The sequence below is a fragment of the Hoplias malabaricus genome, chromosome 15 (assembly GCF_029633855.1).
Source record: "Hoplias malabaricus isolate fHopMal1 chromosome 15, fHopMal1.hap1, whole genome shotgun sequence".
Classification (NCBI taxonomy): domain Eukaryota; kingdom Metazoa; phylum Chordata; class Actinopteri; order Characiformes; family Erythrinidae; genus Hoplias; species Hoplias malabaricus.
The window spans coordinates 24,239,613-24,258,841 of record NC_089814.1 but is presented as its reverse complement, the minus strand read 5'-3'; the positions used below and the strand labels follow the sequence as shown (position 1 = coordinate 24,258,841).

The 19,229-nt window shown below is 40.6% G+C and overlaps 1 protein-coding gene across 1 annotated transcript in view; it reads right to left on the bottom strand.

The window, feature by feature from the left end:
- Positions 1 to 2,557: 2,557 nt before the first annotated feature.
- The window catches only part of kcnt1a (potassium sodium-activated channel subfamily T member 1a), a 48,962-nt gene continuing 32,290 nt past the window's right edge, over positions 2,558 to 19,229 (bottom strand). The window contains exons 23-31 of the mRNA XM_066645301.1: positions 19,077 to 19,211; positions 16,755 to 16,866; positions 16,322 to 16,423; positions 14,030 to 14,113; positions 13,629 to 13,757; positions 12,892 to 13,177; positions 12,312 to 12,374; positions 6,704 to 6,788; positions 2,558 to 6,583 (exon numbers count right to left, since the gene is read on the bottom strand). Coding sequence (XP_066501398.1) covers positions 6,478 to 6,583; positions 6,704 to 6,788; positions 12,312 to 12,374; positions 12,892 to 13,177; positions 13,629 to 13,757; positions 14,030 to 14,113; positions 16,322 to 16,423; positions 16,755 to 16,866; positions 19,077 to 19,211 — 1,102 coding nt within the window. The 3' untranslated portion in view covers positions 2,558 to 6,477. The remainder of the gene's footprint in view (positions 6,584 to 6,703; positions 6,789 to 12,311; positions 12,375 to 12,891; positions 13,178 to 13,628; positions 13,758 to 14,029; positions 14,114 to 16,321; positions 16,424 to 16,754; positions 16,867 to 19,076; positions 19,212 to 19,229) is intronic.

The window sequence follows — 19,229 nt, the reverse complement described above, 5'->3', positions numbered from 1 at the left end:
CAAACCATACAGCACTGACCAGCACGTGAAAACTCCCTCCTCCATTGGTAATGACTTGAGGAGCTGAACAGAAAGCCTTACACATTACAACAAATAACAGAGTGAATCAGATTTGTCAATGAGGTTTTGAACTACATCAGTGGTTCACATCATTTTTCTGCTGTGCTTCCTCAGAGCCCATAAAATATGTACCTCTTTTGCTTCAAAACCCCACTGAAATTATTTTTAAACACTGTCATTCATACAAAGCTGCAATGTCTTATTGAAGCATACTGGGAACCACTGCACTAGGTGCCGATCATTGCTGTGAGGAATGGACTTAAATTCAGGTACAAGCCCATTAGTAAGGCCAGGTAGTGTATTACTAGACCCACTCCAGCTCATACCAAATGTACTGGTTGGAGCCTTATCCCTCCTGCGAACACAGCTTCGCTGCAGGGTGTATTTATACCCCTGTAGCCCACAGCAGACATGGGTCATGAGGACTTTCAGTGTTCCATTCTATTGGTCTGTGCTTGTCTATGGAGATTGTACAAGCCCTGCCTCCAGTGAGACATTTGTGTCAGTATGAAAGTCATTGGTATAGACATCTGGTTACAGAACAGATGTCTCTATTAATACAGACGCTTGGTTGTAGTAGGAGCTTGATGCTACTGTCAGTGCAAGCTGCGCTGTGACATTAGCAACACCAGCAGCTGTACTGCTGCAGTGATAGAAGAGATAATGCTCTGTGTGTGTGTGAAGCAGACAGAGATGGAGAGTGAGACAGTAAGCATGGGAACAGGTTTTGTATACATACATAGGAATTAAACCTTCATCTCTTCTCTACTGAGGGAATAGCTAAATAGCCTCAACACTGGGCATTGTGCAGGGTCTTCTTAACAGTGACGGATTTAGCCGTAGGTAACAAGCCCATGTTGCCTATGCCAAAGCATTGTGGCTCAATTCCCTTGTTTGGAGCCTGTGCCCTGTGTCATGTTCTCATGTAATATCCATGTTGTCTGTTTTTCCTGTCAGTTCCCCCGTTTACATTGTAACACCATCTTGCTTCTCACTGATATGATTGAATTATCCCTTTCACCAGTGATTGAGTTTAGTGCTTTGATAGCTGTAACAAAAACACTTGAGATTAAAAAAAAAAACACGCTAAGAAGTATGAAATAAGGAGGGGGTGGGGTAGGTAAAGTCTCCCCTGAGCCCGATGTAGGGTGGAGCAGGGAAATCTGTGGAAATAGCACATTTCTAATTTTAAAGTACTAAAACATTTAGTAAAAAAAGCAGTGACACTACGACATGCTTCAAAATAAACCACAATTCACTTTGTGATTTTGTGACATTATTTTTAAAAATATGGTGCAAACAGTTCACCATTGAGGTGAACTGGTTTACGCTGCATTAGTGTGGCATTGGAAACTGGGAAATGCTAGTCTCCCCAGAAAACAGCTAATTTGCCTGTGAATGGTCTTCAAGGGAATGGGAATTATGTTTTCTATAATTATCACATTTTAAGATATTTATTATAAGTTAAAAAAACCCTCATAGATGTTATTTAAATATAAATCACTTTTGTGGGACATTGTGTGTATCGTGGGAGGATCTTCAGACAAGCACCCGAACGGAGTGAAGTCGTATTTACAAGTTATCCACCTGGTATACGCAACCTTCTGATAAGCAACCGAACACAAATATAATAGTCTTGACTCTTGGTTGATAGCTTTGGATGATGGGAAATATTGATGGTCAAGTTGAGTGCAAAATTAACAACATAAAATGGATCAGAAAAGGTCTAAGCCATCAGGGAGGTGCCCAGTTGAGGATAAAGAGAAATGTGCAAAAGATAAAGGTGCTGTGATAGTGTATCTCTTGTATGTCAGAAATAGGATTTGTGAGTTTGTTGTTAAGAATAGAGAAATGGTTTTGTATTTACTTGTATTTATATACTGGAAATTACATTACTCTCATATCATTTATTTATACTAGTTTTTATGCTTTGTTTTTTCTTTGCCTTACATTTGGTTTGTACAAAAATTCTGTGTTTACACACGCACACACACCTGGGAGGGGAGACTGAAAGAAAGAGGCACATCAACAGAAAGGACAAGCAATATTTATATACAGAGAGAGTATGGAGAGAAACAGAGAGAGACATGTTTATCTTTGTCTCTCTTCAGAAATTTGGTTTCAGTGAATGCTTCCATTAAACTTTACCATTAATCACGCACTCACCCTCCAGTCCGTTCACACGCCTCTGTGTCTCTGTCTCCTGCTCAGACCTGCACACCGAAACCAGAGTGTGTGAGAGAGAAAGCGAGAGAGCGAGTGATTTTGTGTGTGCGTGTGTGTGTGTCTGTGTAAAAAACATTTTTTGGCATGCTGTACATTCTGAGCTGCTGCCATATTCTGTCTTAGCCTGAACTGACACACCTTTACAACTCAGGCCATTTCATTCAGCGTCTCTGTGTGTGTGTATGTGTGTGTGTGTGTGAGTGGAAAGGGACTTCAGTAGTTTCACTGGCTTTTATTGCATGAACTCACACAATGAAAACAGTAAACCCGTACTGATACAAAAACACACAGGTCCAGACTGTGCACATACACAGCCCTAGTTCTAGCAGCAATAACAGAATCCAGGAACATTAAAGGTGCAGTAAGTAACTTGTTTCATATAAACTCTCTCTATTAGGCACATTGCTAGTGACATCAGCTTGTCACAACATTATTAAAAGTACAAGGACACAAAGTGTCATTTACATGAAGCACAATAGCTCCTCCTTGTGGTGCAATTCCTAACCACGAGTAAAGGCCCATTCATGCTTCTTCGTCGAATCTATGCCATAAATACGCGTAGGTACTAGACATGAAACCGTATAGAAAATTTATATCATGATTATTGTGGCCAAATTAACATGGTTAGTATGATCTCCTTTATTTATTTATTTACTTGCATTATTGAAATGTACAGAAAATGTAAAAAATATTATTCATACACATAAATCATTTCACTATGTCTTATTCTGAACAACAAACTAGAAGCGCTATGTACTTTAAATTTAAATAAAGTTTAAACAAAAACTGACCTGTATGAACAATACACTCTGGAGTCTTGGTTTTTTTTCTCTGTTTGCTTTCTGTAAAACTGTAAAAGCTATGTCAGTTTAAGAAGAATGTAATCGTTTTATTAGGTTTTTGTTCAACAGGTAATTATAACTATATAAACATCAATTATATGGTTTATGTGAAAATACATTTGCTACTGATATCCCTTTTAAGAGGCATGTTTCTTTCAAACAGCTTCAGGCACAAAAAGGAACATTCCCTGAAACCATTAAAAATGTCAATTAATGTTGATGTTTTGAGCACTGTTTAAGACAGAATGAGTCTCTAAATTATATTCTCAATTTAAAATGAGGGAAAGAGGGACTGAAATTTAATTACAGCGGCATTTAAAGTGGAAAAGAACCCTGTGCCATTTAAGGTGGAAGGGGCGGGGTGTTTGTTCTGGCTAGAATGCCTTCTTTGTTTCCTGAGACGTCTCGTTAAAATAAAAAGAAATGACTAAACCAGCACATTTGACAGTCAAGCATGTGTTTACAAGAGCATAAACGGTTAACCCATTTGGCTTACTTTACAGTCTTCACTCACTCTGGTGTGGTTCCCAATCTCACCACGCACGCAGTGCTGATTTATCCTCCCTTAGTTTCAAGGATCCTTGGGGAGTGAAATCAGGACGGGAAGGTGAGATTGGGCAGAACACCGAGGCTCTGTCAGAAAACAAATCCACTATGCGGCAAAGCAGAGCTGCATCTAGGAGACAGTTCTTAACTTTGGTTGACGCTGTAAGTTATATGAAGTTTTGAAACCTTGGAAATTAACATTAAAATGCTAACACTAATAGGGTGACCAGGTCTGAGATGGGGGGGGGGCGACTACTGACGTGCAGACTGACCAATTAAATTTTTACAGAGAAGGTTAACGACCAATAACGGTAGCTATACAGTGAGACGTCCAATCCGAAGATTTTAGGCTACTTCACCACGCCCCCTTCTCACTCAAGCGACCCAATCGGAGTAGGGGAGGGCGGGACTAGTTTGTGAACGAAACGCTTCTCGAAATTCTATTTAAGCTCTAGAAAAACAAAATCCAGGACGTTTGTGAAATTCCGCTCGGACATTTTTTTAAGTCTAAAAAAGAGGACATGTCCGGGTAAAAGAGGACGTCTGGTCACCTTAAACACTAAAGGTCAGGAATCTGTACCATGGTTTACCTTGAAAGCAGTAATCTTTTCATGTCTAGTAAGTACCGCGTAGACTACAACGTAGCCTGAGATTTTCCAAGACATCAACACAGACCACAACAAATGTGACTAGTCTGCAGTCGAACGAACATGGTTTGAGCTGCTGAGAAATTATTAAGTCTTTCTGAATGCAGAAATTATTATTGTATGGCCTACATTCTGCAAAGTGGAGGAAGATAATTCAACCCTAGGGTTTTGGCTGAGTACCTGCAGAGCGATGCAGACATACAAACGCGAGTATAAACGCTCACAACCGTGTAGGGCACCTGCACAGGCTTCAGTGTAGACTCTGTATTGACTTGACAAAGAAGCATAAGCCTTAAGTATTTAAACTGATCAGCCATAACATTAAAATTACTACCATGTTTATACCATCTGTGGCTCTGTATACTACATCCCACTTTCACCCTGTTGTTCGATGATCAGGGCCCCTGAGGACCACCCCAGGGTAGGTATTATTTGGGTGGTTGATCCTTCTCAGTGCTGAAGCAACATTGACGTGGTGGCGGTGTGTTAATACACTGCTGTGTCTGATCCAGTTTCACCACAATGACTAACACCACCACCACATCAGAATTGTTGCATTATACTACAAAAAAAACAACAAAAAACATCAACATCCCTTCACAGAAAGTGTCCTGAGTCGTACAGTTTGTAGGTTCATCCTACAAATAAAATAATAACTATCTTCTGACAGCTACATGTAAAGTTTGTGATGAGTACAGACAGTGTTTTCAGCATATTTCTTCTCACAAAATCCCCTCTTGTTGCGATAAGTGACCTAGATTTAGCTGAAATCATCTTCTGACTGAGGTACTGGACCTTACATGGAGCGCCTTCATAACCACAATAAGTAAACATAATTCATAACAACAACACTCAGATGTGATATTCTGACTGTTCAGCACAACTCAAGCTGTAAATGGTTGAAGATCATTAGCCTCGAGGCTATAACTACATGCCATGCAATAGAAACATAAACAAGCATTCATATAATGAACCTAACACCCAGAAACTATGCCTACCACCTTAAAAGATTAGTATCATCTAATTCTAACACACTTTAGATTGACAAAGTAGAACACTGAAATACATCAGCAAGGCTAACAACAATAGCGCTCTGGTTTCATCCAGACCAGAACTATTTCACCTTCAATGTCTGGAAGATAATGTGCGTGAACAACTTCTCCTCTCCAGGACTCACCCTGGGCAGACCTTTCTCTTTTACACTGATCTACACTCAGTACTAGTCCCTCACGGTCCACTTTACTAGAAACCCTGCAGTTGTCTTCAGGCATAGGTGCATCTGGTGAGGGCTGGTATTTGTTGTATGCCACCAAATCCTCACAGCAATGTTCTGAATTATAATGGCAAGCCCTCCCAGAAGACCGGAACCTGGTGCTTCAGTAAAAGGTGTGTTGGTGGAGGTCATTGGGGGTAAGGCTATATATAAAAAGCTTCAGGTCGACACTCTTGGTGTCTACAAACTTTTGGACATTATGAGTCTCTTTCTCAGAGAGGGATTAGGTGTAGTCCTAGATTACACTTTCCTTTGAAGGATAAATCCCTTGTTTAAACTCTTTCTAGTCCAGGACTAGGATTAATCTCCACCTGTTATTTGTACAGGGGATATAAAATGTAAAAGGAATTCATAAAGTGGAGATTATGTAACATAAATGGGTTCCTAATAAAATGGACAGTGAAGAACCAGCTCTTCTAAGGCAGGGATTGATGTGAGGAAAGGTCCTGCTCTAAAGTCCTGCTCTAAAATGAAATAGCCACTTATTGGTCTAACTGTAACACGAAAAATCAAATTAATTCAGAGTAAGGGGTTCCTAATAAAGTGGACAGTATGTACCAGGAAGGGTTTCCTAATAAAATGGACAGAAATAAAAATGATTTTGTATAAATTGGACATTAATTACAAGACTGGGCGTTTACTAATGCTGTGGACAGTAAAGGACCAGCTCTACTAAGCCCAGGAGTGATATGAGGTAATGAAACTCCTACTCTAAAATTAAATACACTGGCGCCACCTACTGGTCAAGTAGTAACACTAGGATTCTAAAGAACTCTGTCTCCATCTACTGGCTATAATGCAGCACTGCAGAGATCAGACAAACTACAATGGCATACAACACCCATTCAGGCCTGGGAAATACGTTCAGTCCGTTTAGCGCTGGTTAAACCTGGTTCATTTCAGGTGTGTCCGGTCTGGACTCTTTGCGGAGGGCATGTGTTGGGGCGTCTGCTGGAACATGAGCCAGGGGGTCCGGCCGGATTAGAAAACTGCAAGATATAAAAGAATAACACTGAACAACAACACAACACTGCTAAGCCTTAGGCAGCTATGTTGACCCCAGGCTTTGATGAGTCAGGTGTGTGTGTGTGTGTGTGTTAGATACATACACAACATCGTTGAGCTGCAGGTGTGTGTCCGGCGCAGGGTTAACAAGGACGTAGGAGAGAGAGTTCTGCTGGTCATTCAGTTCACCTGCAACACCAGTCCATGTCCCACACCTGTTACTCAAAACATCTGGTTTTAAAGCGAGTTCACAGACAGACGCCTTCTACTCTGCTACAGTGGACGTTTAAAAAGTATGTAGACACCTCTTTTAATACAACCACAATTCCAATGAAGTTGGGACGTTGTGTAAAACATAAAAAAACCGAATACGATGATTTGCACATACTTTTCAACCTATATTCAATTGAATACATTACAAAGACAAGATATATGTAATGTTCAAACGGATAAACTTTATTGTTTTTTTGCAAATATTCACTAATTTTGAATTTGAAGCCTGCAACATGTTCTAAAAGAGTTGGGTCAGGGGCAACAAAAGACTGGGAAAGTTGAGGAATGCTCAAAAAACACCCGTTTGGAACATTCCACAGGTGAACAGGTTAATTGGAAACAGGTGAGTGTCAAAGGGAGCATCCCCGAAGGGCTCAGTCGTTCACAAGCAAGGATGGGGTGAGATTCACCACTTTGTGAACAACTGCGTGAGCAATTCGTCCAACAGTTTAAGAACAACGTTTCTCAACGTACAATTGCATTGAACTTAGGGATTTCATCATCTACTATCCATAATATCATCAAAAGATTCAGAGAATCTGGGGAAATCTCTGCAAGGAAGCGGCAAGGCCGGAAACCAACACTGAATGCCCTTAGATCTCTCAGGCGGCACTGCATTAAAAACTGACATCATTCTGTAACGGATATACCCACATGGGCTCAGGAACACCTCAGAAAACCATTGTCAGTGAACACAGTTCGTCGCTCTATCTACTAGTGCAAGTTAAAACTCTACCATGCAAAGCAAAAGCCATATATCAACAACACCCAGAAATTAGATCAGCTTCTCTGTGCCTGAACTCATCTGAGATGGACTGACGCAAAGTGACGGAAAGTGTCCTGTGGTCTGACAAGTCCACATTTCAAACTGTTTTTGGAAATCATGGAAGTTGTGTCATCCGGGCCAAATAGGAAAAGGACTGTTTGGATTGTTATCAGCGCAAAGTTCAAAAGCCAGCATCTCTAATGGTATGGGGGTGTGTTAGTGCCTATGGCATGAGTAACTTGTACATCTGTGAAGGTACAATTAATGCTGAAAGGTACATACAGGTTTTAGAGCAACATATGCTGCCATCCAAGCAACGTCTTTTTCAGGGACGTCCCTGCTTATTTCAGCAAGACAATGCCAAGCCAAATTCTGCATGTGTTACAACAGCATGGCTTCGTAGTAAAAGAGTGCGGGTACTAGACTGGCCTGCTTGCAGTCCAGACCTGTCTCCCATTGAAAATGTGTGGCACATTATGAAGCGCAAAAAACGACAACGGAGATCTCAGACTGTTCAGCAACTGAAGTTGTACATCAAGCAAGAAAAGGAAAGAATTCCACCTACAAAGCTTCAGCAATTGGTGTCCTTAGTTACTAAATGCTTTCTGAGTGTTGCTAAAAGGAAAGGTGATGTAACACAGTGGTAAACATGGCCCTGTCCCATCTTTTTTGGAACTTGTTGCAGTCTTAAGTGAATATTTGCAAAAAAAGAAACAATAAAAATGTATCCGTTTGAACAAATCACCGTATTCTGTTTTTTTGTTTTACACAACGTCACAACTTCATTGGAATTGGCATTGTAAGTCGGGTACAGTGCTGTATTGTCAGGGTACCCATCACTAACACTATCAGCTATATACACAGCTTGAAAAACTCTCCACTGATCGTAAGAGCACCATGGCCAATGCCAAGGATCCACCAGAAGGGTACCATGATTCAGTTGTGATTTAATTTTTTTAAAAGAGGTTGCCATTTTGGGGTCTGGTTTTATAGGGCAGCACTAATGTAAATAATGGGAAACATGGATATATTTTTCTCATAGACAACCCCTCTCACTGTGCTTGAGAATCATATACAGCATTTAAAAATACAGAAGCCTACTGTCTCTTTGCCTAAGGGGTGTAAAAGTTCCTACTGTATTTTATAATGAGGAAAATGCTGATATCCTCTGTTAGACATACTAGCATTTTCATCATAGATTCTAGTGGAAAATCGAATGCATTTCTCTGCTCTTGTGACCAAATCTGTGAAAGTTATTAAATTATCGTAAACAAGTTTCTGTAATACTGTTATTCACTCATATTTTCTTTCTAATCACACTGTCTCACTGATAACACTTTCCATTTCTGATAATCTGATCAGTGTAACAGATTAGTAGAGGATGTTCTATCGTGAATGTCTGCCTAAATTAAGTCTCTAATTTGGCTTAAAGTTGATTAAAATATTTTTTTTTTTCTGAAAATATGAGATGATCAGTGATGCTTCCACACCACACCACTGAGGCTGAATTTTAGATGTTAACCTACACCCTATGTAGTGCACAGTGTAGATCATAAAATATGTCTTATTATAACACAGTCAACATTCACAAGTCCTGTCAAACTTGTGACTGTCTGGGTGTAGTAGTCTTAGTTTTATAGTCTGCTAAGTGCACTGTGTAGGAATGTTGGCTCTATTTGGGACACCTATTGACACGACAAAACAATTGCCTTACAAACGTGATTCAGGGTCAGGGTTTCTTACTTACATATTTCTCTAATATTAATGTCTAAATGACAATTCAGAGTTTTAAAAGAAACAATAAAACAATTCATACATAATTTTGTTTGAATTGTGGGTTAAAGAGGGCAGCCTAGTGTCGCTCTCGCACAGCTCCAGGGTCTGGGGGTGGTGGGTTCAAGCCCTGCTCCAGGTGACTGTCCGTGAGAAGTTTGGCTTGTTCTCCCTGTGTCTGCATGAGTTTCCTCCAGGTGCTACGGTTTCCCCTCATGGTCCAAAAACACGCATTGGTAGGTGCATTGGCTACTCAGAAATGTCCAAAGATGTGACGTGCTCCCCCCCTACTGTGCCCAGTGATTAGGTTGAAGCACTTTTGTGGGTGAAGCACTTTTAGGTGTTGAAGCACTTTTAGGATGAGCTGGAGTGGCCAACATTAGCATCTGACCTCACTTATGCTCTCATAGAGTGTGGAAGGGGGGTTGTCCACAAACTTTTGCCCATACACTCTCAAAAAAAAAATAGAATTACGTTAACTGATCAAATGTAAATTGAGGCTACCACCACAGTGACAATTTTTCTGATAGTGCAGTTTTTTTTTTCATGACAGCTCTATGAGTAGCAGACCATACGTGAAGTATTTAACAGCGCTACATATACAGCCTAGTTTATTTACATGAATACACTACTGCTATAGACAGGAAAATCACTGTATACAACGTGCAACCTTAAACAACATTAGTTAACATCATAGTGTGTTTAATGTGGGGAGATAAGGACAGGAGCAGGACCTAAATGTGAGTCCAGCACGGAAAGACCACCACCATTACACTTACACAATGACAGACCAGACAGCGATGAAGACATAGGCCTTTAAATATAATGAGGACACCTAAGATGACCACAGATACCTCACAGCTGCATAGCTACAGCAGGAAACATGAGGAGCAGCACGACGAACAGAAGGGAGGCTTGTAATTATCTGTAACTATTAGAAGCCCAAAATGACCTGCTGTCTATTAATTATGGAGTTTAATTAGTTGTTATATTATTATACTACTTAATAATAATAATAATAATAATAATAATAAACATGATATATATGGCACTTCTTTCAAAGCAGTTTGCAAATAAAAGTATTACAGTGAGATAAAACAAATAGACTAAATTAAACTGAAAAACATTCTAATAAATAATACATCAGGCAGCAAATAAAGTACAATGAGTTACAGCAAGCAATGAAACTTGCACAATTAAAAAAAACATTCATTAAAGCTCTTTTAAGTATCAATCTTTCATTAATCTTTTAAATCTTGTTTGTTATTTTAATTATATTTAATGTGTTACTGACTGATACATGAGAGGATTTTCACATTTACTTGCAATTCTCTATTTTACGACATGATGCCACAAATTTGCGCTCTCTCTGCAATGTTTTCTGGGGACGCATGGACCAAACCTTAAATACACTGCTCATAAAAATAAAGGGAACGCTAAAATCACACATCCTAGATCTCAATGAATGAAATATTCCAGTTGAAAATCTTTATTCAATATTCTTTATTCATCAATGATCAATGTAAATCAAAATTATTATTCCATGGAGGTCTGGATTTGGAATCATACTCAAAATAAAATTGGAGAATCAAACTACAGGCTGATCCAACTTCAGTGGAAATTCCTCAAGGTAAGTTAACATGAGGTTCAGTAGTGTGTGTGGCCTCCACGTGCCTGTATGACCTCCCTACAATGCTGGGGCATGACCCTGATGAGGCGGCGGATGTTCTCCTGAGGGATCTCCACCCAGACCTGGAATAAAGCATCAGTCAACTCCTGGAGAGTCTGTGGTGTAACGTGGTGTTGGTCGATGATGTCTCAGTTGTGCTCGATTGGATTCAGGTCTGGGGAAGGGGCAGGCCAATCCATAGCATCAATGCCTTCATCATGCAGGAACTGCTGACACACTTCTGCCACATGAGGCCTAGCATTGTCATACATCAGAAGGAACCCAGGGCCCACTGCACCCGGTACCTAATGGCAGTCAGGTTACCACTGGCTAGCACATGAAGGGCTGTGCAGCCTTCCAAATAAATGCCTCCGCACACCATTACTGACCCACTGCCAAACCGGTCATGCTGGAGGATGTTGCAGGCAGCAGAATGTTCTCCACAGTGTCTCAAGTCTATGTCACATGTGCTCCGTGTGAACCTGCTGTCATCCGTGAAAAGCACAGGGCACCAATGGAGAATCTGCCAATCTTGGTGTTCTCTGGCAAATGCCAATTGCCCTGCACGGTGTTTGGCTGCAAGCACAAGCCCAACTCCACGTCTCCTGGTGTACTGGCCTGTCTCCTGGTATCTCCTCCATGCTCTGGACACTGTGCTGACAGACACAGCACACCTTCTAGCTACAGCTCGCATTGATGTGCAATCCTGGATGAGCTGCACTACCTGAGTGAATTCTGTGGGTTGCAGACACTGTCTCATGCTGCCTCTAGTGGTGAGAGCACTGACAAAATACAAAAGTGACCAAAACATCAGCCAGAAAGAATGAGAACAGAGAAATGGTCTGTGGTCACCACCTGCTGAACCACTCCTTTATTGGGGCTGTCTTGCTAATTGCTTCTCATTTCTAACTGTTGTCTGTTCCATTTGCGCAACAGCAGGTGAAATGATTCACAATCCTGACAAGTTGCTTCCTCACTGGACAGGTTGATTTCACAGAAGTGTGATTGACTTGAAGTTATATTGTGTTGTTGAAGAGTTCCCATTTTTTTTAGCAGTGTATATGCTTTTTATACAAAGTATTTCTTGTATAAAATCACAGATTCTGCCCTTTATAAATAAGGACCCAGAACTAAAAAGTTAGACTCGTGAACAATGACAAAACACAACAGAAACACATGGGTCGAACAGAGATAGTGCAAAAGGCCAGGATAGAAATTGACTGCGTGTTACCTTGCAAATACCCCAAATTCACTCTGTTCATCACGTCACTGGCCGTTAAGTTGGAGATATCTTCTGAAAAGAGACAGAGATTGTGGAATATGATCTCTACGGGTTCACATATCTTTCAGTATTTGCATGATCAGTTGATGTGAGGGAGTGGAAATTCGTCAGGTCAGTGCATGCAATGCCACTCCCTGTGCTCACGAGAGGGCTATTTACACACGCAAAATGTTAAAACTTGAATACATTTTCCACCTGGAGTTTTGCGCCCTCTACTTTTGACGGAATACTGCTGAGCTTGTGAACAATAGCAGGGGAGAAAATTAAAAGAACATGTTTTAAATTCACAGCCCGAGAAAAGGGCTATCCAGCAAACTCCTCCTGGTGTCGTTGCTAGGTTACGTGTGTGTAGCAGAGTAATACTTGAAGAGGCTTGATCAGAGTGCCTTTATCATGCAATACTGCCATTCCTGGAACATCTCTCAGCCAATCACACTGCGGAGTCAGAACTGTGGTGTAATGTATTATTATTGTTTTGGTTATTATTATATATTGTGATGAAGAGTGATAAGTGTAATTGTTAATTTACTGAATCCTGTGTGTAAACCCAGGTGCTGCATGCGGTTCCGGACGAGTTCGGTAAGCTCCTCCCTCTCAGAGCGCCGTGACGCACTGTGTTTCAGCTGAGATGAAAAGAAGGAGTCGCTCCTCTTCATGGCCCGCCTACTCAGCCGCCTCGTCCAGTGCATGCTCTTCCTCCTGAGGAGTGGGTTCTCTGACTGGTCGCTACCCGAGGAACTCCGGGTCAGGACTTTAGGCTCCTCCCCCTTCTCTTTAATGTCTGTCCACCCCTCAGAGCTGACCGAATACTGAGACTGGAACAGAAGCAAGCAGGTTTTTTTTTTCGCAAAATCATTACAGTAATGGGACAATATTGAGCAGGTTGAGACAATAGTATGGGACATTAGGATGATGCCATTATTTTACACAAGGAAAGACAACTGATAGACTGACTAATTCATAAACAATGGGAGTGAAGCGGTCAAGATGGGCACAAAGCCCCTTACTGAAACTATGCTGACCTCTCTGTTCTGACACTTTTCTATCAGAGCAACATTAAATGTTTCAGTGTGTGCTACAGTAGCGCTTTTGAGTTCTATGTGTGCCAAGTGACTCAGATCCTTACGCTGACTATTTTTCCTGCTTGCCTGATATATCCCTCTACCCCCTAGCCTGATATCCCAAAAATAGTCTATCTCAGTCTCATGCATCTCTTTGTGTGTGTATGTGTGTAAATGTGTTTGTATGTGTGTGTGTGCTTTATACTTCAGATGGTAGGAACATGTGGGATTCAGTGCGGTAGATTCCAATGGGAATTTCCGAGCTGGTGGAGCAGAGCTTCTGGAAGAGTCGTCCATACGTACGGATCCACAGGTCACTCTCACACACTCGCATCTAGATGGACAAACACACACACACACATACACACAAATACACACAAAAAGCATTCAAAAACACCACAACAATGCTGGGGGATTTACCATGCTTTTTCCAGCACTAGGTAATAAGCACGCTGACCTTCTGACTATGCTGACCAAGTGCTGCAAGTATGATATCTGAATGCCTGTCAGTATACATTGCTGTAGGGGTGTCCACAAACTTTTGGGCATACAGTAATTAAGTGTATGAGGATTTGTTTCAACAGCAGTGTTTATGCCCCAACTCACAGCACAGAGGTATCCTGATCCAGGAGTGGTGTCCAGCCCCAACAGGAGTCTTGTGATTGGGATCATGTAGTCCTTCACAAAACACTAATAATCAAACAAACAAATGAACACAGTCACATATTATATCTCTCAGCACAGAAAATAGTCACCCACTGATACACAGTGCTTACTTTACATTACTGATGTACTGCAGGTCTGCTCTAACATTCATTCAGTATCTAAAAAACCCACAAATACACGGGGAGAACACACCAAACTCCTCACAGACAGTCACCCGCAGGACACTGGAGCTGTTGTGCCATGGTACTATGGAGCTACATTAGCTTCAAAGGTTTTGTTCATTTGAAAAAAAATCTGAAACTGAAAGTTCAAATCTTGAGATTAAACTTTGAAAAATACAACAGTGTATTCAAAATTAAAATAAGTGTAGAATGATTTTTTTCAGTTTAAATAGAATTTTTTTGATCCAATTATTATATTTTTTTAATAAATAATTTATTTACATTTTTCCTATATATTTTGATATTTGAAGTCTTATATTTTTCAGGTGCTTATGTTATTTTTTCAGATTCAGATATAATTTTATTTTGTTTCATATCTTATTTTTCGGTCGCAGATCTTATTTTCACTTTCAGATTTCAGTTTTTTTCAGTTTCAGACTTCTGACCCTTTTCTCGCGTGGGAGGTGGGACATCAGCGGAGAGGGGCGTGGTCTAATTACTGACAGCATAGCAATGAATGCGGAGAAGCTTCCTCAGTGTTGACAATGAGAACAATAACTGAACACTCATGTTATACACATTATTCAGTGTAAAGCATTAAAACACTTTGCTGGCGATGGTGTCCAGTCCATCAGGACAAGCAGCAGCGAGCCGGTAACAAATCTGAATAAGCTCTTTACTCACCAGGTTCTTAGTCTGATGTTTCATTCCACATTAAATTGTGCTTTAAATTAAACTTGCTGCATTAAATTAAATATATCTCCATACGGTACCACATTTGCTTTAATATTTCAAGAGAATTATTTAAAGAGATGAAAGTAACCTGTCCCCACCAAAATCCAGCAGTTATTGAATTGTCCCCACCTATAATTTGATCCTCTCAAAAAAGAAATAAATAAATAAATCTGTTGGGCGGCATGGTGGCGCAGCAGGTAGTGTCGCAGTCACACAGCTCCAGAGACCTGGAGCTTCTGGGTTCGATTCCCACTCCAGGTGACTGTCTGTGAGGAGTTGGTGTGTTCTTCCCTTGTCCGCGTGGTTTTCTCTGGGTGCTCCGGTTTCCTCCCACAGTCCAAAAACACGTTGGCGACTCAAAAAGTGTGTATGTGTGTGTTGCCCTGTGAAGGACTGCCGCCCCCTCCAGGGTGTATTCCCGCCTTGCGCCCAATGATTCCAGGTAGGCTCTGGACCCACCGTGACCCTGAACTGGATAAGTGGTTACAGATAAAGGATGTATGGAAATAAATCTGTCAACATCTCAGTAGCCGAGAGGTGCAGAAAGGGTTAAATCATGTTCTTTACTCGAGTCCTACCTCTTCATAACCGTAACACATATGGTCAGTGTGATTGGCTGTGCCTTTCCCTGCTGTAACATGAATCCATCATAATAACAGCAGGCTAAAATGCGTTGTGTGTTAAAGTGTGTTGGCGGAGTTCTAGGGGAACTAGTCAGGGGAACTCCTCTATGTTGAACAGGGCTATCTATGCTAACAGCTGTTAGCATAATGCTATGTAGCTGTAGCTAATGCTATGTGGACTTTTACCATTGTGTTTGGACGTGAAAAATATCACATGATGCACTTTTAGCAACGGGTATAGCTAACAATGCTAACTGGGGACAAGCTAACAATTAAAACCTAGGGCACTGAGTGTTGTGATATCAGCTTGGCTGTAAAATCACTCCCAGTTCCGATATCTGGCTTTTGAGGTAAATGGAATGCAGCATAAGACCTTGGCCAAAAGCACTCAGCATGGCACCTTTCTGGCCAGTCTAGTGTTAGAGGTCAGTTTGACTTTCTCAAGAGCCTCTATTTATTGAGCAAGCTGTTCTGGCATTGTTTGGTTTTTCCACTTTTTCCCATTCCATAACCTTGGGCTTAATGTGAACAGAACAAGCCCAGGTCTAATTCCTTTGGGGCCCATAGTAAATATGTTCAGAAAATGAACCCACACTTTACACTGTCTTAGCTCTACTGTCGTCCCCCCTCAGCAATATAATAAACCCTCATTCACAATCACACAAATAATTTCCTCTTGCTATCTTGATCCAAAACCAAGGCCACACATATACCTGATACAGGAGTGTGTCCAACATGCTAATGCTGAAGACTCGGCCGGCAGCAAATGGCAGACGAAACATAAAGGCCAGATTAGAGCCTTTATCACGCTCCTTCTGAAGAGAAAACATATACAGGCACACATTTACAAACAAACACACTCACTGTCCATTTGATCACCTCCACTGACCATACAGTGGCACTCTACAGTTCCACAAATATAGTCCATCGGTTGCTCTGCATACTTCTTTAGCCCCCTTTCATCCTGCTCTTCAATGTTTGGGACCCCTAAAAGACCCCCACATAGTAGGTATTTTTTTGCGTGGAGGGTCAGTATCAGTCCAGTCCAGCAGAGACACAGAGGGGTTTAAAAAATCTCCAAAATGAACAGATGTTAGTGACTGTTTTAGTGACATCCTTGATCCTGTGACTATTGTCCTTCCTCACCTTCTCCAGTTTAGACAGTGCCAGAGAGTAGCTGTCCTTAGCTCTGAACTGCATGAAGCGCATGTTAGATGGGTGGGTCAGCTCTGTAATGATACTGAGACTGGGGAACAACCTGAGAGAGAGAGAGAGAGAGAGAGAGAGAATGAACCATTATCACAGTTTTTCTCACTGTGCCATATCGTATCATGTGCAATAATATCACAAAAAACGTATAAATGATAAAAAAAAAAAAAAATTGAATATTGTGATTACTGTGATATTCTGACTGTGTATGTAATGCATCATTGCACAGAGAGAGGTACAGTGGAAATTTGTTCTGCGTTTAATTTGCTCCAAAAGATGAATGACTTCAGTTGTGTGGAGGTGGTTTGGATATAAAATCTCAATATTCTAAATATTTTCAGGAATATGTTCTAAAATTAGATATAATCTAAAATATCAATATTATATAATAATAAAATAAATATATATAATATAATAATAAAATAAATACAATGTCAGAATCTTGGTAAATTATGGTTGTTTACAAAATAAGCAAATGTATACACATATATTTTGTTATTTCTTCTAAATGTTTAAGATTGTCAGATTTGTAATAAAATATAATTAAATATAATTTAAATAAGAAATTTCCTCTAGGGGCCTGGAGGTTGTGGGTTCGATACCCGCTCCGGGTGACTGTCTGTGAGGAGTTGGTATGTTCTCTCTGTGTCTGCGTGGGTTTCCTCCCACAGTCCAAAAACACACGTTGGCAGGTGAACTGGCGACTCAAAAAAGTGTCCGTAGGTGTGAGTGTGTGAGTGAACGTGTGAGTGTGTGTTGCCCTTTGAAGGACTAGCGCGGATGAAGGACTCCTGAATGACTGAATTGGATAAGCGGTTACAGATAATGGGTGGATGAAATTAAATGTATTATTAGATTAATATAATTAATATAAAATTTATTTTGTTGCAATAGTGTGTTCTTGATATTAATAAAATTAGTTTTCAGTGTTTTTTCATATCGCTAAGAATATCATTATCGCCAAAAAAACCCTGAAATATCGTGATATTATTTTAGGTCCATATTACCCACTCCTACTTGGGAGCATTTTTCGAATCATCATTTATATTGGCAGAACATTATGTGCATTTCTCAAAACATTTCATACAAACAGCACCACACTGTGGATTACCGGCAAAAGCCTGTAACTTGTTCAGAATCCTTAGTTCATGTCAGTGGCATCAGAATGACAAGACCGCACTGATTATGAACAGGGACAGTCAACATGTTTAGCCACATTATCGGTACATCAGTAACACTGTAAGTGTTTTCTAAATGTTTGGTGTCAGTGAAAATGCACACGGCAGCACTTTTACTGTGAGGTGCATAAACAGTACAAAGTTACATTACTGTATGTGTGAGATTTACTGAAAGAGACCGGATAAGATTCATATTCATACTTTGTCCTGTTTGTACTGTAGATCAATGACAGACTTCATTATACAGATCATTATGATACAGAAAAGAACCTCCTAGACCTCCTGATGCTCCTGTCCATCGGGCCACAGATTCTCATCCACATCAGAGCTCTTCCCTGGCAATTCAGTGTGAAAGCATTTTTTTAAATGTCTTATCCAATCTCTACCGGCATCAGCAGTAATGTCCTCACATGCTGCATTCACAGCAAGGTCATCTGAGTACGTGGCTGGCTCCTCACACATTTCGGGCTGTTGAAACTTTTCCTTGTTCTTCCTTTGTCATAAATTGTAACACTGCGTTGAGCTCTGTCTGTATATGCTTGGCAATTGAAGGTTCATGAGATGCACCTCTGAGCTATTTGGTTGACCATTGGTTGATCTAAAACTTCAAACAAAATGTAAAACATATGCTTCACAGCTAATGACAACTGGATCTAAGCATTTCTGAGTATACTGACTTATGCAATGGACTAGTGCCTGTATGTTTTGAGGGCTGAACTGTTCAAAAGAAAAGCAGTGTAATACATTCTGCATGGTAAAATACATTCTGCTACAATCAACATGGTAAAAGCAACTGATAATGTAAGAAATTGCAGACAGCTGTACAACACTGTCTGCATGATAAACCAAAGCTTGTGCTGTTTGTCCAAAATGAATGAGAAATGCCTTTTATAAGGTGCATAAGTAGCTAGATGATGTGGAATTTTGACAGATTCAATTTGGATCTGAGAAATGCTCCAATGCATACAAATCAAGAACTCAGTGCTGTACATGAAAAACTGGCCCAAACCAGGTCTGAAACACAGTAACGAAATACTGCGTAGGGCCCCTTCAGGTGGGTCAGGTAACACACCTAACACACCTGAACATGGTCTGGACGTTGACGATGGTTTTAGCGTCTGCCATGTAGTCCTCCTCAGCGCTCATAGTGCTCTCCTTATCCACCACCACCAGGTTATCAGCATACAGGACCCCACACTGCAGCAGACTGTCCAAACTAATACACACACAGATG